Source organism: Podarcis raffonei, chromosome 3, assembly GCF_027172205.1.
Source record: "Podarcis raffonei isolate rPodRaf1 chromosome 3, rPodRaf1.pri, whole genome shotgun sequence".
NCBI classification, from domain to species: Eukaryota; Metazoa; Chordata; class Lepidosauria; order Squamata; family Lacertidae; genus Podarcis; species Podarcis raffonei.
In genome coordinates this window covers 68,119,743-68,146,703 of record NC_070604.1, presented here as the reverse complement: position 1 = coordinate 68,146,703, position 26,961 = coordinate 68,119,743, and the positions used below count along the sequence as shown (strand labels likewise).

The following is a 26,961-nucleotide window of genomic DNA, read 5'->3' as shown; positions in this document are numbered from 1 at the left end:
CACAGAAGCCTTTCTACAACATCACTGTTTAGCCAGAGGCAAAATCAGCCAGGAATCATCTAGAGTTCAGCTTGCCTCCTATTACTCCCCCTCTTCTGTGACCTCAAGTAAATTAAAGCTTTCCATCATGACAGGGTCTCAAATAATAAGCAGCTCAAGAGTTTAAGAAATTCTTCAGCATATTTAAGGAAAAGTGATGCCATCAACCAACTAAAGTATTTTCCCACAGAAGGCATCCAAGTAAGTTCACAGTCCCTCCTAGAACGTAACTCCTTGTACATTGCTGGCAAAGCATGCATGTTCAAACCCAGCCAGCATTTCCAGCCATAGCTTATGTTGAGCAATCTTTTGATTAGAGAGAATAATATTTTGACATTACCTTCTGCTGCATATTTTTGTACTTAAATGTACAACATAGCTGTGCAGAAATGGTTGCTACCTTAAACACAGATATCATTAAAAGAGCGATCATCCATGCCCTTACTACAATTAGTCCCCTGCTACATGACTATGAATTGCAACATGTGGCCCTTGAAGGGGTTACTTAGGAGCAAGTTTAAGCTTAAGCCTCTATTAGTTTCCAAAGTTCCAAATATAATTGATTTTATTCCACAGCTAGCCAATAAGAGGATCCCCCACCCCCTGCATACCCCAACCCTCTCCTCATCAAGTCAGTGAGGATAATACTTTACACATCTGAAGAAGCAGGCCTGAGTTCATGAAATCTTATGCTGCAATACAGCTCAAACGGAAAAGTCAATTTAAGAGCAGAGTTAGTGTGGCGTGGTGGCTAAAATGTTGGGTTTGAATGTAGCATTATTCAAATCCCTACTACCCCTGTGAGGTCATGAGCCAGTTAATGTTATGTCCCCTGCATCCACATCCTAGTGAAGGAAGACTTGGGTTCAGATGACTCACAAGTCAACCCCTGCTCAGTGGGGAGATGGAACCTACAGCAACCCTTTCTACCCCATCCTTGCCTGAGGACACAGCTCTTCCAGCATCCTCCACTCTGGGGATGACTCCTCCGTAGCTTCTCCTGTTCCACTGCCATGCAGGAGCATGCAACTAAAATGAGCTACTTAAAAGATTGCACCCAGCTCACCCAAGAGGGTGGAACCACTAGAAGGGAAGCCTTGGCACTCTTCAGATAACTTTGGTTCTCAGCTGAAACACCACCTTACAAAGCTCAACCAGAAAAGTCCATTGGGAGTAGCTAGAGTCCTGATAGGGCCTGGTTTTACAGGAAGAGACTCTGGGAATCTGTATCATTTCCCTGGTGAGCACCAAGTCCCAGCAGAACATGATAGTGTATCCCAAGCTGAGCCTTCCTCACAGGGTTGCTTGAGACAAGCATGTTGCTCTGAATTCCTAAGCCTAATATGCAGATGAAACAATAATAAAAGCCGGGTAATTCTCGCTGGAGACTCAAAGCATAAAAATAGGACATTCAGTTCATATTCAGGTCTATCAGAACACAACAGTATGAAGCTGTTGTTTTAAACGGTAGATTCAAGAGGAGTGCCATTTTCCTGCCTCCAATCTCCTTTTCTCTGTGCCATTTGAAATTGGTATTCAGATTTTTGAAATTGTGTTTACTTAACATTCAAGGGGTGAATCACAAGCTTCACACCACCACGGTTTGGGTCACATTCCAACTTGCGACTTCTAAAATGGGGAGCCTTCCAAATTAATGAAAGCTCCCCATGAAAAGCTCCCCATTTAGAACTCCATAGTTCTAAATATAACACTGACTGTATATTGGTTTATAAATTATGACAGTAAAAGTAATTGCAATCCTATGCCAAAGCAATACCTCCTGAAGGTAGGAGCCATCATTTTATCAGGTACTCCAGGGCACAAGAAAAAAATTGTGATCTATTATTGTGAGGTCAAGATACCAGAACTGGCATGCTGTGTAAATAATAGCCTAAATTACATATTTCAAGGTTTCCTTTCATCTGGGTTACACACATTTGCTGCTTTAGTTATTAGAGTTTAGGGTTCCAGCTGCACAGCTGAAGTGGTGCCTGGGTTCTCTACAGCATAATTAAAAGCCTTTATTTCCCCTACCCGCTGTGTCTTCTGGGACTACCGGAAGCATGGCAGAGCATAACAGCCCAGTTTTAAAGGAGATTGAAAACGAATTTAAAGCAAAATGTAACAATGATCTAAAACACAATACACAATTTTTAATATACCAGTATTTTTTCTAGCACAAAGTGTTTTATGTTAGTTTTGCACATGAGGCAATCAGGCTCTGAAAACAGTTGAAGGTAGTATTGGCACAGCTTGGAAAAGTCAAGATTGGGATTTGCACAGATTTGTCGCACAACACCTTTTCGCAGAGCCCAAGAGATAGTCTGATAAATAGCCAAACAGTATAGATTCCTGCGCTGCGTGGAATAGACCTCTGAGTAGGCTGAATAGGTATGAAAGGAGTGCGACAATCTTTCAGGTATCCTGGACCCAAATTGTAAAGGACTTTATACACCAAAACCAGAAACAGTAGCTAATTGTCAGTCAATGCAATTTTCTCAACAGCAGGGTAACATGGTAATATCCTGCCCCAGTGAGCAGTTGAGTCGCTGCATTTTGCACCAGCTGCAGCAACCCACCTAGAGTGCATTATGGTAATCCAGCCTGGAGGTTACCAGCACATGGACAACAGTGGTCAGGCTATCTTGGCCCAGAAACAGCTGTCGCTGTCTTATCAGCCAAAGGAGACCCAGAAGCACCCACAGACTGCAAACCTCAAAAGCAGACAGTTGTCCAATTATCCTGATACAGGAAGCATCCACCCATTGTGCCTCCATCTTACCAGGATTCAGAATCAGTTTACTGGTCCTTATCCAACCCACCACCGACGCCAGGCATCGTGGCACAGCACAGCACAGCCAGGTGGGCAAAAGAAAATCAACCACTGCTATTCTCTGAAACTGACCCTGAAGATAGTATTGGAACCACTGTTTAATTGTCTCCAACACCCACCTCACAAAGTTGGCTCAGTCAGTATTATCAAAAGCTGGTGAGAGAACAAGGAACAATAACAGGGTTGCACTCCCCCATGCTTATTCCAATAAAGGCCATACGTTAGGGCAACCAAGGCTGATTCAGTCCCATAATCACAATCCAGTTTTCTATAATTTGATTTACATTTGAGGTACTGTATATTTAAAACAACCACTACTGAAATGCAAAAATGTGTGCCCCATGCAGAAACAGCTTAGCAAGTAAAACAGTAAATCATTTTGACTTTCTCTTACTATATGCTAACAACATGGAGATAATGGCATGTTTTTATTTTGCTTTTTTACCATGTTTCTGAAAGACAAAAGGTTAACTTGTACTCGTGTAACCTAAAGTCTATATCCATATTCATCCTTTTGTGGGGGGCGGTTCACATACCCCCTTGAGTCAACATTAATGCTCCAATAAGTATATTTATCTCCCTTTGCCAAACAGATAGCTATAATTTCCTGCACAATGGAGGGGAAAGATTGGAACTAATATATCTGTTTGGATAGCTGTGTAATGCATTCCTCTTCTGTTTTTCCTGTACTGCATTTGTAATCAGAGCTCTCTCTCAAAATTCAATTAAATGGAAGCTAATAAAAATTAACTAACTTAGTCTTTTGACAGCAGCATCCCATGGAAGGAATACCTTATTCAATCAGAGGAAAATAGTATAGTAGAAAAAATACAAAGCACATTCGCTCTCGCGTTTCTGCTTTGACCTCACTTAAAGTCCTTTCTCAACATTACCTTTGTGATTTAGGAACAGCGGCAGCAGGGCACCTTCTCATACCACCAAGGGAGCCAGGAGACCTGGGCCACATGGAAGGATCCACTGGCGTGGCTTTCTCTATTAGCATATAGCCAGCTTCTGAAAGGGGCTATGCTAACATGGAGAGGAATAAAAGTTGAAATTGCCTCCTGCAAGTTTATTTCTCAGGCTATAGGCAGACCTGGAAGCTGTACGCCAGCTCCCTCGGCCAATAAAGCGAGATGAGCGCCACAACCCCAGAGTTGTCCGCGACTGGACCTAACGGTCAGGGGTCCCTTTACATTTACCTATAGGCAGGCTAATGCCAAACCTTGGTTGAACAAAACTATGCTTTAAAATAATGACATCAGATTAACAGAACAGAGAAGAGGAGGTATATTGATTTTATAAAACAGAAAACTGAGCTGTAAAAACAACTTATTGTTGCTTGTGGCTGCACTGCACTGCAATGTTAGGATATTTCCGTTCCACCTTAAAAGGGAGCAGGCTGTGAGTCACAGAGTCTGCGTATTTCCTGTTTCACAGGATGTTTCTGTTGTGTCTTTGCTTTCGTTTCTTCTTCGAGCCTGAACGCTGAAGCAGGCGGTCATGTTTTTCTTTGTTCTGACCAACGCTGAATGAACTGTAAATATGCTCTCCTGCTGTGCATCTCTCGCTGTGTGAATTCTGCTGATAGAGTGTGCACCGGCCTAAGAATGTGGAATACTATTTCTGAGGCTTCGTGTCGCTAATTGCTGATACTGCGTGTCTACGGGAGGTCGATGGATCATCCGGCAGCCGGCTTGGGGGCTCAGATGGACTCTGTCTCCCTGGCAGTATCCCAACAAAAACAACTTATTGTTGCTTGTGGCTACACTGCATGGGTAGCCAACATCAGTGTATATATGGGAGAGAAATGAATAGTCCATGGGGACTACAGTGGTGCCCCGCAAGACGAACGCCTCGCAAGACGGAAAACCCGCTAGACGAAAGGGTTTTCCGTTTTGGAGGTGCTTCGCAAAACGAATTTCCCTATGGGGTTGCTTCGCAAGACGAAAAAATCTTGCGAGTCCCCGCGGGTTTTTTTCGCTTTCCCCCCCTTTTCCTAAGCCGCTAAGCCGCTTATGAGCTGTTCCGCTGATAAGCTGCTTAACAGCTGATCGCTGAAAGCTGCTAGACCGCTGTAGCGCTAATCCGCTAAGCTGTCAATGGGCTTGCTTCACAAGACGAAAAAACCGCTAGACGAAGAGAATCGTGGAACACACTTACTCGAGTTACTGAGATAGATTACCTGGAGTTACTTTTCTATTCTGTTTATATCTGAAGGATTACATCTTAAGCAGTGCCATGCGACACATTGATTGTTTTTCTTTGCTAACTACAGTAAAAAGCAGAAAAGCAAATCATGAGGAGTAACTCGCTAAAGATAGAGAAGTAAACTGAATTACAGCTAAAGCAGGAAGTCTAAAATATGTTAGGAGGTCATTTGGCTACCAAGCCAGGAAAATGATATTACGGTAGAGAATTAACATTCTGCAACAGTCATCTTGCAAAGGCCAAACACAAACAAATGCATCATTAAGAGGTTTTAGAGCAAACCAAGGAACCAAATGAGATAATACTTTAGGTACTTCTAATACATAATTTTAGGTTTTCTGGTTGTTGTTCACTTTTAACGTTCTTTCTTCTAGCCTAAACATACCTGTTGTCATAATCTTCATGCATGCCTTGCATTCCAATTGCCTCCTCTTTTTCCTTGCTCTCTTCTCCAAAGCCACTTTAGTCTTTTTTTTTTAAAGTGTCATGACCAGAACTGAGCACAAAAACACCATCTGACATTGCACGGAAATGAAAATCAACTGACAAATCTGAATGTGATTCCAGTACATAAACGTTATAAACATTCAATTATATTTCCTTCAAGTATCCCATGACTCAAGTCTTTCACAACTAAAATTCACCTTTGATCTGCTGTGCTTTGTTTTGCTTTTCAGGAGGTGCATTCCTGCATTCTGGATAACTTTAGAGCATGGGTTTTAAAAAATATTTCTCATGCACTTACAGCTCCTTCCTTTCGTTTCTCTAAGGAGATATTCCTGATAAACAAATGCTTCCAAATTCCAAGCACCAAATTCCAATGGCCCCACCATTAAGTTTCTTTTTCTTTTTTATGAATATTTTTATTGAAATTTTTTGACATAAAATACATAAGAATCAAACTAGTTTACAGAACAAGAATATTAAAAAGCCAAAATAAAAAAAACAAGAGAAAACAGAAAGGAGAGAAGGGGGGAGGGAATACGTATAAGGCATATACCATATTTATAGCATATTTATCCTGTCATTTATCTGCATGCAGAGAGTTAGACCCTCCCATCTCCCAGCTGGGGACCTACTTCTCCCAGTCTCTCACCCTGGATCAGTTAGCCTGCCACCTAAGTTTCCAACTTACTGTTCAGTAAGGTGAGGAAGCTGTGTGGGTGTTTAATGTATGCTTCAACAGAAAACATTCTTTATGGATCCCAGGCACATGGTGATTGCAAAGTGGGCAGTGGAGGAACATTTGGTTAGATGCATAGGCCCTGAAGGGTAGGGAAAGAAAGTATATTTTTTGGAGTTAAGAATAGGACTGGGATAAATTGTGTTCGCTGAGCCCGTATTTTATACAGCTGTATATGATGTTTGTTTGTTAATGTGAGGTGTGATATGCCTAATAAAGGATTTTGAATTGAATTGAGAAAGTATATATAAGGAATATATAAGGAAATATAAGGAAGCTGTCTTATACTGAGTCCAACCACGGATCCATCCAACTCAGTATTGTCTACGCAGCAGCTCTTCAGGGTTTCAGACGGGATATTCCCTGCCTCACCTGGAGACGCTGTGGACTGACCCTAACACCTGTGTGCAAAGCCACCACCAACTTAAAGCTCTTTCCCTTTTCTGTACAAGTGAAACACTGGGCATTCTTTTTAGCATTGATTAATTAAAATATGTTAGCATCATAAAGGGCCAGGTGAAATTGCTTTCGAGGTCAAATCCAGCCTTTCAGTTGATCACCTCTCACCCACATCAGTGTTTAAAGAGTCTCTCCCTTCCTTCTTGGCTTTATGCTCTCAAAAAAGGAAGGAAACGTGATCCGGTTTGCCTCTACACCAACATCTGTAGGCACAGCATAGATAAAATGATCTGATTTAATGATTGATACCCAAAACATTTTACAAACTATGTCAGATACCTGTAATAATGTGATCAGCTGAATAAGAGACTGGTATTAATAACGGAAACACCGAATTTAATGGCATGCAATGACTGGTACTTTAGTGTGAGTCTCTCGGAAGCCCATCTTCCTATGTCCAGTGCAAAGATAAGCACAACTCACTCATTCTCCCTTGGTTCTAGTACATTTGCAAATACATCTTCTCTTCAGATTCCCCCCAAGATCACTGTAAGCGGGGTTTTTTGTTTTAAAAAACATCATTGAAAGAACTGTAAAGTACAGCTACAGCTTCATTACAATTCTTACGGACCCCATATTGGGATGTCATCTGGATTGTGTCAGCCTTTGGAACTTTCATTCTGACACACATATATATTAAGTGGTCATTTGTTGGAGATTAAGGGATTAAAATGGAAAATGACAAACAACAAATACACTGTCATAATTAACCCTGAAAAGCTAGGGCACTCAAGCAAGACACACTCTGCGAACCTTAAAATGTGACACCCCCGTCCCCTCTTACTGCCTAGAGGGGGAGGGTGGACTAGTCAAAGCAGAGTATTAACAGCTGCCACCACCCCAGTCTCCTTCCTTCAAACAGACTCAATTGACTTGTCATTCAACCACCCAGCAGTGATTTTTGCCAGCCTTCTGTGGCTGCTCCGTGGTGCATTGTTTGCTCACGCTTTCCCTCTGGGTAACGAAGTGAAAAGTCTTACAAAAACCATTGCTGGATGGTCAAATGTAGGTCTGGCTGCAGCAAGGAGAAAATGATTGTGGCAGTGAGTAGAAACAGCAGCAAGCTGGCAAAAATACACATTCACTGCACATGAAGCAGAGTCTGACCTGTGAGGCAGCAGCTGGGGATGAGTTGAGACTGAATGCACAAGACAACAGATTGATCAGTGATTTAACAGCAGCAGTGGCTACAAACCTGCCTGTCTAGACGTGTCACTATCCTTGTGGCAAATTTGCCACCAGTGTTGTTGCCATGGGGAGTCTTGGAGCGGCTAACAGGATAAACAGTAGTGAACAGTAGGTTTGGTAAATGTAGGAAGTTGCTGTCCTTTAATTCCCTTCTTTCCATGCCCTCAGTGGCGTAGCGTGGGTTGTCAGCACCCGGGGCAAGGCAAGTAATTTGCGCCCCCTAACCCGTGGATTTGCGCCCCCTAACCCGTGGATTTGCGCCCCCTAACCCGTGGATTTGTCCTAACCCCAGATGTTGCGCCCGGTGCGGCCGGCCCCCCCTGCACCCCCCACGCTACGGCACTGCATGCCCTGTCTGGCATCCAAAGGAAAGGAGTAAGCTTAGTGGTGCTGACAACTTCCAACATATTTAGAAATGGTTTCACCCTTTCACCAAACTGAAACTCCCCATTGTTTTGAGGTTGTGTAATCTGTGCATGTCATAACATGGTCATAAGATTAAACTTGGTGAGCCAAGCTATAGGAGTAAGCAGATGATAGACTATGCTGACCCTCAATGCCTGATCTAGTTATCAATATTTAAAACAGATGGGTCCCCTCCACTCCCCCCCAAAAGAACTGCTACTGAACTAAATTGGTTTGGTTGTGATGAAAGTGAAGATCATGGTTACATATAAAATGTTTTGAAATAGAGCTTTTTGCTTTGATCACGCTTGTGTTCAAATGATGAATAGGACAAGTTTCAGAGCCAAAAGATAGCATTAGTTCAATCAGATTTTCGAAGCCACCAAATGATCTTCCAAATTCTCATTCAAACAGCTACCCAAGATGTGTGCTGATAGCACCTCAACATCTTTGAAAATATGTCAGACTATATGTTGCATCATTTCTGTCATCAGTTTCTTCCCTCTAAAAAGCTGCCCTCAAACCGTAAGAAAGCAGAGTTTCCAGATGATCAGTGAAGTCTGACAAAGTGAGGAGATCTCATAATGATTTTAAACTTATCTGGAATTCATAAAAAATTTGAGGCGCAGCAGAATAGTTTTTCCTTCATTCTGCTGGGTTACTTTTCCCAGCTGCTGACACTCTTTAAGAAGCAGTCAAAAAACTAAAAGATGAAGCCCTACTGAAAGCAGTTGTGCTTAGAGTACTTAAGGCCGAAAAGTGTTCAACAATTAAGCAAGTATATGCAAAATATTTGTGCCCTGGTCCAGTCATAGTGACAGACAACTAGCACAACGGTGTGCAAGCAAAAAGCACCTCCACATGGAAGCAGGAGCTCCACAGTCTACAAGTTCTAGTACCTTACCGCACAACAGAATTAGAATCACTTTTATATATTAAAGTGGGAAATGATAAACCAGGGTTAACATTTTATTTTCTTCCTACAGGCATTTATTTTTCAGATAGTTCCATGAAACTCTGAAATTAGCCCCTTTCCACTTTGTAATACTCCCTCCTTGCATTCCTTTCTGAGTGAACTGGATAAGAGCAAAGATGGCTGGCTAGTAATGAAAAAAGCAAGAAGAGGGACTCTCCCGAGGAAAGGAAAGCCTTCACATCAGTACAAAGGCATGCCAAAACTTTCTAGCAATGGATTAGATAAGAAATGTGAACTGACAGTTTTCCTGGCTGTAAGAGAATGGAGAACAAGTAATAAGATATGATCAGTAGAATAAAACAGCCAGACCTCATGGGTATGAGAAGCTTTGGAAATGATTCAGCCAGGATTGGTAACTGGCAAAATAGTATATAGCAAAATAGTATATACACCAGTGGAGGCTGGTCTATTAGGATGGATTATTATTATTATTACTACATTTGTTAGTCGTTTTTTTCTTGCTCAAGGCAACCCAAAGCAACTTACAAGCAAACAATGCCCCCCAATCCCACATAGATACATGAAAACCAAGAAAGGTACATTAAAAGCATCATCGCACCCACTTCTAAAAGGCCACAGATAGTTCAAGGCCAAAGGCCTGGTTATAAAGGAAAAGTTTTTGCCCAGTGCCTAAAGGTATATAATGAAGGTGCCAGGTTTTCTAAAAGGGCAAGTATGTTAAAAGTATGCTTCCCCCGCCTATATTGTTACTTCCTCATGATGGCTTCCTTCCATTCTAATTTAGACATATTCTTGTGGATAGTCAACGAATTCCACTGCAATTCTGGTTCAAAGTTGCTTTTGCACTGCAAGTAACAGAGCAGCCTATGCTGCCACAGACATTGCACATTGCACATCAGTAAATAAGAATTTTAAAATGTTCTGGAGGAGAGAATGAACAAAACTCCAGTGCCCAAAATCGGAGTGTGTCATTGTCTCATTTCCCCTTAAACTTTCCCTCTGATATTTCTGGCCTCCAAAAATGAACACATTCCATTCTTTATGTCAAACTTATCAAAATTAAACTACCACCAGCTGCCAAAACAGCTACGGGGTGGGGGGTGGGAAGCATTGTTATTATATTATAAAGTACTGCTAGCTAGCTGTGGGACTTTTTCCCATCTACTATAACAATACAGTATAATAAAACCCAACATATACAAAAATATTGCACTGAATAGTACAGTACACATGGCGATTAAATAATAAACATGTATGCTACCCTAACACATTATATAATTAGAACCAATTGTCAGAATCAACTGAAAGTAGTCTGGAATGTAAAGCAGGAAATGAGAATACTGTTTTCCTATTGGACTCAGTGCAAATGACCTTTATAATGCAATTATACTGAAATAAAGCCTACTTTACCATAGTGCTTAAGGTTATTATGAGAAAGTTTTCACACATCCAAACACAACTAACGATACAACTTCTCCAATTATAGAATTTCCCCTCAATTTTTACAATTCTATCAAGTGCACAAATGAACATCTTGTCATTCAGAGCATGTTTTTCAGCTGACAAGTTTTCAAGAGGAAAATAATGACACATACACGCATGATAGCAATGTGTTCTCAGTTACCAACTTTGGGGCAAGCAGCATGGAAGCAAGTTGAGATATCTGATCAGATTGCACACTGAGAAAGCGATAGTGAAAACATAGGGCTATATTCAACTAAATCATTGCACTAGTAGAAGCCAGCGCAACAGTCCCCCCTAGCACAGCAGGACTTGCCCCCCTCCCTCCCCTAATTCCCAAAGCTGCTGTGGAGGGTCAGGAGAACCCCAAGAACAGTTGGATTATGCTTGCCTGACTGAACAATCACCTTAGCGCTATGTTGAATTCAATCCACAGTGTACTACCAAGCCAGTCTTTTGCAATAGAGTGTAGGCAGTGGAGCGTGCACTTAAACTGCATGGCTGGTAAGCAAGGGACTTTGTCACCTCTGGGCCCTCCTTGCATTCTGCACTATATAGATGTTTGGTGGCATGCTTTGAAAAGAAAGATCTTTACCAGAGAAACCCTTAAGTAAACTTGCAACAAAAAGGTGCAATCTTTTCCACTCCTTAGATTATTACAAGGAAACATTTTAACCAGCAGGTGCTCAGATTCTCTCTCCTGTTTTAACAAATATAGTTAATACTTTGGCTAATAAACAATCTATTCTAAACTGATGCATCAGTAAACATTAATGGATAATATTTGAAGAGAAAATAGATAGCTGAAATACATTTTTTTTAAAAAAAACATTCCTTGCCCTTTTCTGTCAGTAAAACATGGCTAAGTAGGGTACAATGAACAGTCTCCTAATATTTAGTTATTTTTAAATTTTTAATTACATTGATAGTTTGCCTTTCTTCCATTAGGTAACCAAAGGCAGATATCCAAGCATTGACCAGACTTACTTGGCTCCCACAAGTTTATGGCTTTGTGTACCTTCACTATAAAACCAGAATAGCATTAAAGTGCTGGAACATCAGTGTACAGTTTAGGCAGCTACATTTCATTGCACTAAGAATTTAATGCAATGCATTTTATTGGTTCCCTATTGATAAAATATTTGGGTTGTACGCAACAAAGCTGTCCTGTTAGCACAAACACTCTGGCTTGCACAATGGAACTTTCCCCCTCTCTCTCCACACCCAAAATCTGTCCTGGGTTTCTCCCAACTAGAGATGTAAAATTGGCTTGATAAGAGTGACTTCAAAAGCTGGTACAGTGAAATGTTTATCTTGCCCCTATACAGAATGCAGCCCTGCATTGTCTTTTAATGAGTGCTGTCACAAGAGTAAGCCAAAGTTGCATACTTAAGTACTGTATGGAATACACCACCATCACAAAAGCAGATTAACAGAAAATGTGGGAAAATACAAAGCTGCAATAACTTTTGGGTGGAGATGACTCTGTTTGCATGCACTAGAGAATCCAGTGATTCTCCACCCAAACATAACTCACCAATGACCTCACCAGTTTCCTAAACACACTCAGCAAGGCTTCCTGCCTGTTCTCTCTATAGCCAAGCCATGATCACAACAGTCCACCTGTGAGTATATGGTAGTGCCTCCATCAGGGTCAAAGGGAGAAGAGATAAAAGTCATGCCAGTGTTAATTAAAGCGCCCCCTCGCCCCTGTTTTACTGCCTACTTCCTCTGATAAAGCCTGGAACATTTTTTTCATAAAAAGACTTCCCCATTGCACACGGAATTCCCACTGCCGGAAGAAGTAAAGCAAGTACTGCTTATTATAAAGGACAGTTTATTATAAAGGAAGTTCCAAGATTATAGCTTGCTTTAAATTTATGTATTACAGGAATATGCATGTGCAGCCAACCAGAATATCATTAATTCCTCCTCACATCTAGCTTATAAAAGCAGGTCTGACAGCCAAAAGTGCATTGTGTGGGCATGGAAGGGGCTAGACTTGGACAGCTCATATCCCTGTGACTTCAGTGAGGCTTAGTAGTAATTCAGCATTTCAACTTGCTCATAACATTCCACGAAACATGAACACATTTCCCAAGAGCGCACAAAAGGGCTGAAGTCACATTATGGATTACCTCCCTCTGCGGAAATGTTAACAATTTACTATGCTTGTGGTGAAAGGAATGTTTCCTGATCGTGTACATCGAAAGCACACCCCCAAGGCCAGAGAGTCCTCATGACAGAATTTCCTGAACTCCAAAAACACATCTAGTCAGGAATCACTTCCTTCCTTGCTCCCTTTCACTGGTAATGCAGAACAATAAGTCAGATACTCTCAGTCACTCCCCAATGTGTTGCTAATGTGAGGAAGCCGGCTTGTACTCTGGGATAATGAGATAACACCGCCAGAGCACTCTCTTTTTACGTTTTTGCTTGGTGCCTGGGTTCCATTTCTAGCACAGCTACATAAGAGGTCTTCCAATTAGAAATAATCAGTGCCAAGGAACAGTATCATTAAAATGTATAAAAAATAAATCAATCGACGAGAGCAACAAGATCAGTCTGAAACTTAAAAAGGGGAACATATATGCTAAATGTTTTGTAAAAGATGAAAAGCTTACATGAGCAGTTTTCTCAAGCTAAAAGAAATGGACAGGATCCCACAAGGAAGACTTGTGAGCTGGCCCAGCTGAATTCTTCCCTTTACAACTGATCCTCGGGAAATACGGTAAATTATTATTATACGCCCTGTGGAACGCCCTCCCATTAGATGCCAAAGAAATAAACAACTATATGACTTTTTAGAAGACAGCTGAAGGCAGCCCTGTTTAGGGAAGCTTTGATGAATTATTGTATTTTAATATTTTGCTGGAAGCCGCCCAGAGTGGCTGGGGAAATCCAGCAAGATGGGTCGGGAATAAATTATTATCATCATCATCATCATCATCATCATCATCATCATCAGAAATTGCTCTCCCCGCAGTTTCAAAAGAAGCATCTGGTAACTGCTATTTGAAGTCAAAAAGCCCATTTGGGTTTGTGAAACAAATTTTACACTTCTTTAGATCCTAGTCCATATACGTTGAGATTACAATGTACTGGTGTAACTTGCAGGCTAAGGCACTTTCTGGTAGGTGGTGTCATATTGTTATTTATATTTTATGAATTTCTATACTCCTTTATATCACAGAACGCCCAGGAAGATCTTCAAAGCGCATAACAGCTAAGACACAGATTGAGAATGAAGTGGACCCTACTCACCGTTCCCACCAGTGGATAAATGAAACCAGCTCCAATACTGGCTCTCACATCACTAATAGGCAGGATGAAGCCAGTGGGGACACCTTTCTTCTCAGGCATGTGAGAGAGGGACAGGTGAGTTTTTGCCATACAAATTGGGAGATTTCCAAATCCCTGACAAATGGAAAGGACAGATTACTGTCAAGTTTGTATGTACGCTGTAATGAAGGAACAACACTCCTTCCAAGATCCTGTGCCAAAATAACATTCTTCAATGAATATAGCTAAATTCTATGACTAGTAAAAATTAATGGAGTGTACAAAAAGAACTTGGGCCCATGCATACTTTTTTGTGGCCCAATGAATGTGTATGCACATGCTGCATCACACATGCTTTTCATGCTAGTGAACTGTATGAACTGGACTTCTTGTACCCAGAACATTAGAAGCCCTCACTACAAACTGGATAATTCTCATTCATCATCCAAAAATATATACTCAATTTATAAAACAGCGGGGAGTGACCCCCTACAATATATCCCACAGCATACACCTTTATTGTTTTTACCTGTTGAGTGTAACGATTTATCTGAGATTGTGCTGTAGGAGACAGCTCTATATCCTCTGCTCCGTAGATTTTCTGTGCTATCATTCTTATTTTTTCAACAATGGGAAGCTGTGGAAACAAAGAAGATGACAGAATGTTAACGCACATTGCTAAGAGTCTTAAGACACTCTCCTGATAATTATTTCAAGATAATTATTTCAACATTTTATATTGCCCAAGAAAATGTGCATAATTCAATGCTAATACAGTGATACCTTGGGTTACAAACACTTCAGGTTACAGACCCCACTAACCCAGAAGTAGTACCTCGGGTTAAGAACTTTACCTCAGGATGAGGACAGAAATTGTGTGCCAGCAGCAGCAGGAGGCCCCATTAGCTAAAGTGGTACCTCAGGTTAAGAATGGTTTCAGGTTAAGAACGGACCTCCGGAATGAATTAAGTTCGTAATCAGAGTTACCACTGTACTCCAGAAAATCGTTTTCTAATGATCCCTAGCACTGAATTTGCCTTTTTCCCCACAAGCTGCTGCACACTGGGGTGACATCTTCATCAAACTAACTACTACAATCTCAAGGTCTCATCCCAGGTCAGTCTCCACCAGTTCAAACCCCTTAAGAATATATGTGAATTTAAGTCTTGTTGCCCTGGCATGCATAACTTTACACTGATTTGCATTTGCCATTTTGTCCACCAATTCATTGGGTTTGAAGAGGTTCTTCTAGAACTCTTCACAATCTCTTGTTGATTTAATGACCCTGAACAATGTAGGACCATCAACAAACTTGGTCACTTCACTCACCCCTAACTCTAGATTGTTTATGAACAAGTGAAAAACGTCAAGGCCTCTGGTCTTTCTTCTTATGGTTCATCTTTAAAATGGACTTAGGACAGGACAGCCCTCTAAAGAGAGGACTCTCCTCTGCTTGCAATGCTGCCTGTAAGGCCTTCTTAGCTAGACTGGCTTACAACAGCTGTGGTTAAGCAAGTGTAAGGTAATTTTAACTCATATATATTTAACTATATATAGTATTTTATTATATAGATACTTCCTCTTTATTGCAAGTTTGTCAACCACTTTGAAATTAACTGGGATAGAAATGAGAATAAATACCCCCCCACAGGAAAAGAGGATAAAAGGATGAATGAAAAATCTGAACACAGGTACGAGTTAACACAAGTAAGGCTCCTCTTTCCCCGCCCCCTGGCCACGTAACAGCAGTTACCTCAGCTACATTTCATTTCGTGATTAAGGAGACGCTATAGTGAAAGCCTGATCCTCATAGCAGAGGGGATTTTACAGCAGGATGCCTTTGAAATCAATAGTGCATTGATCAAACTGTGACCAGCTCATGCTGCACAAGCTTTGATTGCTGCACTTATGCCTGTAAAGCACTTACAGGATCCCTTCGATTAAAAGTACCAAAGAAACATAATGCTTCATTGCTTTCCTGTAAAATGACAGGGCTTAACCTGATCATTATCCAATTTGAGAAGAAACCTCATTATCACATTGCTTTTCAACAAACAGAGAAATTCCCACCCCCTCCTCAAACATGCATTCAAATAAAAAACACAAAATTGCTTAAAGAAATACACGTGGAAGCATCAGATAATTTCCCTCTCTTTGTGTTCATTTTTCATTCACATCCTATCCTCTCCGTTTATCTTTACCTGCTGTGTGTCACTACGCTGGCAAGGCCTGTCAGCAATGCCGAGGGTGATGGATTGACCATTGTCAGCATTGCTGCCAATGAGGAATTTCCCCCAAACCAAATACCAGCTTCAGAAGAGGAATTTTCTCAGGAGAAGAGCAGGGAAAGGGTTAAATTGTTCCTCTACTCCTGCTCTGATACCATTAGGGAACACACAAGTCTAGCAGATGCAATTTGCTCTGAAGCAAAGATGCACTTAACTTCTTATGTTTTTTGGCTCTAAGAGGAGGAGGATAATTAAACTCACTCAGAAATATTTTCCTTTTCTTTTGTGAACTTGAAATTGTGTCTCTTGGAAGAGTTGTCACTTTCAAGTATGCTGAAAGATGCAAGGTTTGAGAATATTCTTTAAATTGACCCTTTTAAATCCAATAACTTGATCTAATTTTTTTTAGGGCTGAGCAAAGTGTTTGGAAGTAAACACTTCGGGCTCTAAGAGGGACCTTTGGGAAGCCCAAAATGTTTCACAGAAACAGACCTTTTGCACACTGGCTTAACTACCCTAATTGTGGGCAGCTCTCACTTTAGCACTTTTGTTTGTTTCTTTGGGGGCGAAGGAGTTAAAAATCAGTTTCCCTAGTAATTATGATGTTGTCTTGTAGTCAAATCTAACAAGTCAAATGACAACACTGTCACGGGCAATTTTTTTAACAAACAAAATTATGTTGAAGCAGCAGGTAATTGGGTTCAGGAAGGAACCAAAAGTGAAAAGGCTTATTTTACTGAACAAAAATATTTGTAAAATGTGTCCCCTATTTCATCTCAGCCTCTGTAATCCATATAGTTTAAGAAACTGCTCCTAATACTTAACCCTATGTCTGCCTGAAGATCTTAAGATATCTTATTGATAATAATCTTATTGCACTGCTTTTGTGTTGAAAATAAGCAATTGATGTCATTTTAAGTAGTATCACCTGCATTTATAAATAGCTGGACACAAATATGGCTCATCAAAATCTAGTTCATGAGTTGCCAATAAAGATCTTACTAGCATCCCCATATAAAAGCCTACATACGGTAATTGTTACCACTGTTGTAATAGAGTCAGAAGTGTTCTTGGGATCCCAGTAAGAGGACACATTGCTTCTTACTAAACAACTATTCATATAGAGTTGAGGCCTAGAACCTCAAACTACAGCCAGCCATAGTACCTACAACAACCAGGGGGATCTTTTCCCCCATGCAGCCTCTGGGAGGCAGATGGGCCTTCCTACAATGATTAGCTCTTTACAGAGGCATCACAAGGTGGGTGTCACCTCCGAGGAGGGTGACAAAATGCTGTGTGACAGTCAACGGCTTCCCGCTGCTGAAATGGTTTGCCCTCAGCTGTATGGTGGCTGGCAGGCTCCTCGTTCCCCCCAAAAAAGTGAAATAAAGTCAAACCATTGTTGCAGGCAAAAAAAAATCAATGGGGGGGGGGGGTGACAAGAAATTTTCCGCACTGGGTACCACCTGACTTTGTTCCACCACTAGCTCTTTATTTACTCCAGTTCTAGGCCATGTATTTTAGCACAGTCCCAGATGGGATAATTGTATTTCTTCCTACACCAGAAAAGTGCCCCTACTTTTACAGATCTGTTGTTGCCACATCTCTCTCTTGAAAGACAACGGAGTGCACTTCCAGGGATGAAGTTAAATCACTGGAGAATCACAGTGCCTGCTGTGGCTGCAGAGACCAGTCACTCGTGACTGCTGCCTCCTGTGTTGTTTTTGCTGCATCAGCAGCACCAAAGTGCCCACGCCTGGGCAGTGTGTCTGGAGGTCCTGGACTGCCCTTACAAATCTAACTTGTAATATAAAATCTGTCAGTGGAGACTACAACAAGCCATGATTAGCACAAATAAAACCAGCTCAGGGAATAAACTAGAACTGGCATTTGTAAGCTTTGTTCTTTACATGGTAACTATAGGAAATGTGCTTAATGAAATCCATGCCTCAAGACATTTTTTGAATCACAAGTTACGTGCTTATTGTGGTTAAACTGGATAGGCTGGTGTCACATGCTGGATTTCAGGCGTTTTCATGGATGCCATCAAGTACAGTACAATATAATGAATGTCTGAGATAAAACCTCATGAATAGCTTGGATATAAATCCTGGCAACCTGGACCCAAGGAGAGTATTCCAGCTGGCAGAGTTTGCCATCGTAAAATTGTGACTCTTGTTACAATACCTCCATGTCAGCTGTCATTGCGAATGAAGGGGAAGAAATGCAAAACATCCCCATTAATGTAACTTTTGATTGCACTCTGGATACAGCCAAGAACGAAAAGTTGTAAGGAAAGAAAACATTCCACTGTCTTTTCTCAGAAAGCACCTACTTGTAGTTCAGAGTTCCTTGCTGCTCTACTGTCTACTCTGCAAAATCTTTTTTTTATAAAATGAGAAATTTGCCAAAATCTTCTTGATAAAAGTAGTCACATAAGGGGGATTAGGCTTAAATTATATTTGATTCCAATCTCTATGATAACATATTTAGAGCAGAACAAGTTAACAAATAAAAAAAAATCTGAATGGGCGATGGACAACTCAACTCAGCTACAGGTCAGATACAGGTCCAAAATCACATTATATAGCCCTAATGGCCCTACCAATTTTTAAACCATCTTTGGCAATAACTTTAATCAACTTTATGATACTAAAATACATGTCAATGCAGAAAACAAACCTCTTAAGGATTAAGGAATACTGCTGCTTCTTCTTCTGCAAATAAAGCCTAGGGGCTGCCAGCTGGTAGAAATGGCAGTAGGATTGAAGGATCTCCACCCACAAATATAGACGGCATTTGGGTCAAGGGATCACTAGCCACAGGCAGTACAGAATATGACCTTAAACTCCAGGGACTCATGGTGCCAGATTCACAACTGGAACTGTCAGAAATAGGAGGAACTGAACTTAAGTAAGCTTATATACACTACGGATGAAGCCGGGAACTCCGGTCCCTTCTGTTGGGTATCAATGAAGATACATCTAAATTAGAAAAACATTAGGTCCAAACCCATGGTGATCAGTGACAACATTACAGTCAATTCCACATGACAGGGCTTGCTAAACCTCTGTAAGGTATATGAATCACAGAAAGGCAAACAACCCTCTGCTGCAGTTGGAGTTGCATGGACAACTGCAGCTATGTGGTTTCAAACAAACGCCACTTTGAGAGAAGATCTTGCAAAATCTGAATCAGATAGGACTGAAGAAGTGCAAAACATCTTAAAGCTCAAGTCGCTGATGCTAGCATGCTTCAGGTATGCACTACAGTGGTACCTCGGGTTACAGACACTTCAGGTTACATACGCTTCAGGTTACAGACTCCGCTAACCCAGAAATAGTACCTCAGGTTAAGAGCTTTGCTTCAGGATGAGAACAGAAATCATGTTCCGGCAGCGTGGCAGCAGCAGCAAGCCCAATTAGCTAAAGTGGTGCTTCAGGTTAAGTACAGTTTCAGGTTAAGAACGGACCTCCAGAATGAATTAAGTTCTCAACCCGAGGTACTGAAAAATGGGCCAAATGATGCCATGTTTGCCAAGCTTATAAACAGTGAAAGGTTATAAGCCTCAACTAAACAAGTGCCTGTCCAACAAGGATTAAAGAACTGACTCTTAAAAGTCAGCTCTGTGGCACCAGCTACTGACTGTAAACAGCATGAGCAACAAATTAAATAACGTGAACAGAACAGGCAGTCAGATCAGTACAAATTGCTAGCATCACTCAAGACCAATTCATTTAAAACAAAACAAAATGTTACTGAACATATGACCTAGTAATTGGAGTCAGACTGTGCTGATAAAAATTGGCCTTATATTTAATGTCCACATAAATACATTTTGCAGTTTGTTTTTAAAGAGATGGTGAGCACCACCAGTTTTAAAACAAAACTATAAACTATCAAGTCCCAACACAACAAAAACTTTTCATAATTCCCCCTACCTCTATGCTGCTTGGAGACTATGATATTTTACAATCTTTGCCCATAAGAAAAAGTTTACATGCTCTTTGAGTTAAATTCAAATATTTAAGTATCCAAACACCTTGTTTCTTTCAATTAAGCCTGCAGGACATTTCTGCATGGAATCATTGTTATTTATTATTATTTTATTAAATTTGTATACTGCCCCTCATTCAAAAATCTCAGGCAGCTCACAACATAAAAATACAAAATAAAAACACAAACTACATTTTTTAAAAACAAGATCAAGAACAAAACAAACCAATAACCCCCCCTCACACAAACACATTTTAAACGACATAGAATATTAATCAACCAAAGGTCTGGTTGAAGATAAACATGCTACAAAACTGTTCTTCATTTGGCCTTGGCCTTAAGCCAAAGAATTTGGAAGTGAGGTTATGATGTGCACCTTCAGCAACTGTAACCAGTTGGGCACAATTTACAACTAAAAAATGTAAAACAAAACTTACCCTTTCTATTACAGTCTAACAGAATTCTCTGTCCATTGTGAATATGAACCTTTACAGTATTTACTCGTGTTACAATGTTTTATACTCAGCCTTCCCTCAGAAGCCCACCGCAGCTGTGGACCAGAAAAAGGCATTTTCTGTACAAAGCTGACCCAAAGGCAGCAGCAGCATGTGTGAATGTACCCAGTGACTGAAAACTGTGAGACGCTGTACAGCTACAACAGTTTATAAATTCTGGATTAAGGCTTTAGACTCTTCTGCAAGCGTAAAAGGAGTGTTTTAGTGAAACAGGACCAGGCTGGCAAGAGTGCTTTTCAGCAGTGGCAGAGCTAACTGCTCCGGCACCTGGAGTGGCAAGCGGCGCCGGGGATGCGCATCCGGGGTGTGTGTGTGTGCGCTGCCCACGGTGAGCGTCCCGGGGCGGTAGCAATGTCACCCCCCTCAGGATGACACCCGGGGCGGTCCGCACCCACCTTGCTCCACCTCTGCTTTTTGGCTCCCCTTTTTATCACCCTGTGAGCTTTCAAGCCCACAACAGCCACAGAGATGAACACAAAGATATAGCAGCCATATTTCATAACTGGAATAAGCATTGACCATGTTGGGTGGACCTGGTCTAAGTCACTTGCGAGACTTCCATGGCTAGACAAATCCACTGTCTACTTTGCTATAGTAAATGTGTGTTTTAAAACCAAACCTTTATTATGATTCAGTACATTGTATCCTGAAATCAATTGGGGTAACTAAAAAAAACAAACCAAAAAATGTTATGCAAAACTGTCAGTCTTTCACATGACACTTCTTGAAAGATCCTGCAGCATTCAGGTCAGTTGGACCTAATTTGAACCTGGGTATAGTGGTGCTTAAATCTGACGACCACATGGCACAGCTCCCTTTAGATTCATGGTGAAAATGGAACACGTGCATCCTGACCATCGGGATCAGGTGTGCTTCAGCCCAGAGGTGGAAAGCGATTCAGCCAGCCGTGCCCTGTTCTCCCTCTCTCAGACTCTTTACACAGGTGATGGTGTTGTGCATGAAATTAATGAAAGCTTTGCAGTCCAGGATGTTTATATCCTATAGTGAGTGGATGGGTATCCTAAAAAGAAAAGTACCTGCCCTGCCCTGGGACATTTTGTGAGGTCCAGATTATGTGTTATACTATCAGACTGGATGCCCAGGAGAAATATGCTATCTACATGCAATACAGAATTTACTATGGTGACAGGTAACAGCTGTACACCCCAAAAGACGCAGGTATAGTATTCTCCCCGTGCAGAATGTATTCTATCTTGTTTCAAAGAGCTGCTTACATAAGAATTTGCTGTGTAACACAATGGCTACTACTTATACTGTTCATCCCTACATTGGACAAAATAAAGTTGCCAGTATATGTCCAGTATGTGAGGAGTGCTATGTATACATTCAAAGGAGCTGGACAAATTAAACTGGCAGAATATATTTTAATACACTAGGGCTGCCTAAAGAGTCCCGGAAAAGTATATCTCAATGTGGTTCGATGCAAGTTTTGTATTGTTGGAAACATGACAGAAGAATAACAGACTTTTTCATTATTAATTCCTTAATTTAGGAAACTGTGCTGTGGTTTTTAAGTGTTGTATAAATTTATTTGTAGCAAAATACCAGGGCCTTTCTTCCAGTGGAAGTGTTTTGTGAAATCTATACTACGAAACTGTCAATGTAAGCTTATATTGAACATGACACAAGGTACCATAAGGGTCAAATTACAAGCATATTTGCCTATGCCTCAGTAGCTGTGGTGCTGCTTTGAGGAACAACAGATCCCTTCCAGTTTTGCTATGAAGCACGTAGCCTGACTGAGACTAATACTTTAAGAACAGTATAACTCATGTGTTTCTTCCCATGTGTATGCAGAGTGTTGAAATATGCTCATTCAAAACTGCCAGCTGTTGGATCAATGTACAGAATTTACCCCTTGATTACATCCTAAGCAACAACTTAGGATGCAAAAAGTGACAGTAAATCACTTCCATCAGTGAAGTAACATTGAAAATCGTGTTGAAAAATTTCAGCTGCAATTTTGTTATTTTGGGGAAAATTCACTCTGGGAGAGGTGCCTATGAAGACACGTTTATCCTTAATAATTCACCTTTAGCTAAAACCAGGGAAAGTTGGCGATCAGCTCATCCTTGGCTATGGGGCAATTTTATCTGATCTCACATTCAGCTAAAGTCTCACATAAAGCTAAAGTTAAAGCGTGGCTCACAGTTTCACTCACAAAAAGAGAGAGGAAAGATTTTTTATTCCCAATATATACGAAAGAGAAACCTCGCACTTTCAAATGTTACAACACTCTGTCAGAGTGGCTGCTTGAATGTTGTCCTCCCCACATACATTCCTTTACATACTCATGCTTTCCCACTCCTCTTCTCATGGGTGGTGTTTGATTTTTACTCAGAGTAGACCCACTGAAATTGATGACTAAGATGACTAAGTTAGGTCCATTAATATCAGTGGATCTACCCTGAGTACCTAACTGAATACCATTCCATGTGTACAAAGTGAATAGACATTTGTTTTCAGCTACAGAAATATCTTCTGTCTCAGCTTTTATACACCATGGAGCAAGACAGAAACAAGGAACCATGGGCAGAAGCATGTGTGGGGAGCAATGTCTGCATAACCTCATAATGCGACCTGTGTTCAGTGTCATGTGATTAAAAAGATTTAAAATAAGCTTTCTGTTTTGTTTTTAATCTTTTAACATCATGAGAAAAAATATTTGGATTTGTTATTAGTAATATTTTCATTATATATATATATATATATATATATATATATATATATATATATATATATTAGCCTTGAGCTTAGGGATCAGTACTTCTTCATTTCTACACAGACTGGGAGAAATAATAAATAACCAAGCCCCAGCTAAATGAAGCCATCTATATCTTCCTCAAATCTATTGTGAGGAACATAGCCAAGACAAAATGCATAGTTCAAGGTGCTTTGGATTAATATGGCTTGGTGCTAAAATAGCAGCTGACTCTGCACATTTCATCTTTCATTACTTTTTCTTGTTCTGTTCCCATTACCCTTTCCTAAATCTGTTTGTAATTTCAGCCTTCTCTTTTGATTCCACAAGTTCAGTGGATGACAGAGGGCAATTCCTAAACTCAAAGCACCCTCCTTAGCTAGATTGCTGTAGGACAGAATTGGCGGCCTAATGTATGGAAGAAAATGTTCACTTAAAAGTTGAAACTGTTATGCGAATCTACACCTCCATCTGTGGCCATACGAGATTTGTTTTCATCTTCCCAACATGGAGCCACATCCCGCCCCATGTTTGAGAACATGAAAGGAACGGAAAATATTTAATAAAAACAAATATTAAAAGTGCCATGCTGTCACGTGGGATGGGCGGAGTGTGTGAATAAGAAAGGGACAAAGCTAGCTTTCAAACTCATCACTTAAAAAAAAAAAAGATCAGGCAAAAAGCACATCCAGATTTTGTTTGAAAGAAACGCACATTAGGGGGTATTGTACACTTCACTGTATTTATGAATGCTTTCAAGTGCCATGCTGACAGATGTGATTCCTTGGAGGGGGGGGGAAGAAGCAGGGTGGCCTACACTTCAAATTAATATGATTTGAAGGAGCAAAGAGGAGCAAAGAAGCTTTATTTGTCTCCCCACTGTGACTATCCATGAGCAACCTCTATAACGGGGTAGCCAATGTTGTGCCCTCCAGACGCTGGATTACAACTCCCATCAGCCCCCACCAGCAAGGCCAATAGCAAGGAGTGATAGGTGTTGTAGTCCAATAACATTTGGAAGCACCATGTTGGCTATCCCTGCTCTATAAGGACCAAAACCTCAGTGCACAAGCATAAAATAACATCCTTGGGTCGCAGCCAAACACATAACTATAATTCCAGCAATGTCAGATGCTGACTTAATATCCTGATTAGTTAACTGATATCAAGCCAGAATTCCCTGGTATGGATGTCACAGGGGACTATGGCTTAATACAAGTACCAAAGCCAATGCAAGAGGAAGGAGAATTCAGTCCTCGGACCACGTGGTGAAGGATGGGCTATAAATGTCTATAAATAAATAAATAAAACAGATGGTTGTTTCTTAATGGCCCTAGCTTGGCCACTCCGTTTTGCATAGGTTAGCCCATGAATTTCTCTGCAGTTTGTATTCTCCCGTCATATCCCAAATAAAAACAACAACAACTTTTATTTATACCCTGCTCTCCCCGGCCAGAGCCGGGCTCAGGGCAGCCAACACCAATAAAATCACAGTAAAAACATAATAGGGGAAAAAGAGGGGGGTGGAAATCCCATTTAAAATACAGGTTAAAATGCAATCTAAAATGCAGCCTCATTTTAAAATAGCCGATAAATCAAGACCATAAGGGGAGGGAAACATAAGTGTCAGACCGAGTCCAAACCAAAGGCCAGGTGGAACAGCTCTGTCTTGCAGGCCCTGCGGAAAGATGTCAAGTCCCGCAGGGCCCTAGTCTCTTGTGACAGAGCGTTCCACCATGTTGGGGCCAGTGCTGAAAAGGCCCTGGCCCTAGCTGAAACCAATCTAACCTCCTTGAGGCTCGGGACCTCCAAAGTGTTGTTATTTGTGGACCTTAAGGTCCTCCGCGGGGCATACCAAGAGAGGCAGTCCTGTAGGTACATGGGTCCTAGGCCACATAGGGCTTTAAAGGTCAAAATCAGCACCTTAAACCTGATCAAAATCCTAGCATTTATTAATTTCTAGGGTTTAAGGGGGTCCTCCTCCCAAATCTACAACAGCATTATTGATTATTGATGAAATTTATATCTTACCCTTTCTCTTGGATGAGGCCGTATCACTAATACAGCCAGGCAAAAACTTTCCAGTTTCCCACAGGCTTTTGGCCCTCAGTTTGAAGGGTTTTAAGTATTTGTGGCCACATATAGTGGGCCAGCATCTACAAAACCACTCTTTTTTATTTGTATAGATGTGTTTTTTTTGTTTTTTATTGATTGTGCTTAATTTAAATGGTTTTAGTATTTCCAGTGTGTCTGGAAAACTACTTGAATCGTTTCCATTAGCAAAGTGGTTCATGAATAATAATAACAAACATTTAAAAAAGCATTCTAAAAGCAGTTTAAATCATTCAACCCAGTGATTTCAGGGTTGTCAGAAATCCTTATGTCCATCAGGGTTTGGCTCCTGATCTACAAACCCTGCGTCTGTACTGTATTTGAAACTGCTTCAGTGTCATTACTAGAGTTGTACCTTGGTTCTCAAACAGAATGCGTTCCGGGAGTCCATTCGACTCCCGGAACTGTTCAAAAACCAAGGCGCAGCTTCCGATTGGCTGAAGGCACGTCCTGCAGCCAATCAGAGGCTGCGGAAACCATGCCGGATGTTTGGCTACCGAAAATCATTCAAAAACTGTAACACTCACTTCCGGGTTTCGATTGTTTGGGAGCCAATTTGTTCAGGATCCAAGGCGTTTGAGATACAAGGTACAGTAGTACCTTGGGTTACATACGCTTCAGGTTACAGACTCCGCTAACCCAGAAATAGTACCTCGGGTTAAGAACTTTGCTTCAGGATGAGAACAGAAATCGTGCTCTGGCAGTGCGGCAGCAGCGGGAGGCCCCATTAGCTAAAGTGGTGCTTCAGGTTAAGAGCAGTTTCAAGTTAAGTACGGACCTCCGGAGCAAATTAAGTACGTAACCAGAGGTACCACTGTATGACTGTATTAGATTATTATTATTTTTGTCCACCTTTCATCCTAAAGTCCTAGGGAAGGTTCCAGCAACTCAAATAATGTAAATTTAAATCAACTGAAATAAATAAAAGAGATGAAATATTTTTGAAGCAGAGACCCACGTTTAGAAGCAGACTCCCTGTGTTCAGTATAAACATTCTCAAGGGGGGGGGGGAGAAATTATGCAACTTTGTAGAACTCGGTTCTGCACAACTCTGATTGGCAGGTGTCCAAGTTGTTCTATACTTTTTTCTATCAAATTAATAAAGCAAAAAACAGGCTGTCTCGTTTGGAGAAGGGCCATAGCTCAATGGTAGAGCATCTGCTTTGCATGCAGAAGGTCCCAGGCTCAGTGTCTGGCACCTTCAACAGGACTGGGAAAGTTTTGGAGAGCCACAGCCTGTCAATGAGGACAATACTGAGGTAGACAGACCAATGGTCTGACTTCATATAAGGCAGCTATGTTCCTATATACATGTACATGCAGCCTTTAAAAAACAAAGTGCCTGCCTGAAGCGTGAAGGCAGAGCGAGACTCACAGAGGAACCAGCATT

The 26,961-nt window shown here is 41.0% G+C and overlaps 1 protein-coding gene and 1 long non-coding RNA gene across 4 annotated transcripts in view; one reads left to right on the top strand and one right to left on the bottom strand.

The window, feature by feature from the left end:
* Positions 1-18,109, top strand: part of LOC128410656 (uncharacterized) — a 34,212-nt gene extending 16,103 nt beyond the window's left edge. For 2 of the 3 annotated variants that reach the window (XR_008329567.1, XR_008329568.1), the window contains exons 4-7: positions 13,910-14,094; positions 15,051-15,118; positions 15,571-15,689; positions 17,814-18,109. This is a non-coding gene — a long non-coding RNA (uncharacterized LOC128410656). The remainder of the gene's footprint in view (positions 1-13,909; positions 14,095-15,050; positions 15,119-15,570; positions 15,690-17,813) is intronic. The other variant, XR_008329566.1, reaches the window with a different exon arrangement.
* MTHFD1L (methylenetetrahydrofolate dehydrogenase (NADP+ dependent) 1 like) overlaps positions 1-26,961 on the bottom strand; it is a 113,802-nt gene that overhangs the window by 9,699 nt on the left and 77,142 nt on the right. The window contains exons 25-26 of the mRNA XM_053382167.1: positions 14,528-14,635; positions 13,981-14,133 (exon numbers count right to left, since the gene is read on the bottom strand). Coding sequence (XP_053238142.1) covers positions 13,981-14,133; positions 14,528-14,635 — 261 coding nt within the window. The remainder of the gene's footprint in view (positions 1-13,980; positions 14,134-14,527; positions 14,636-26,961) is intronic.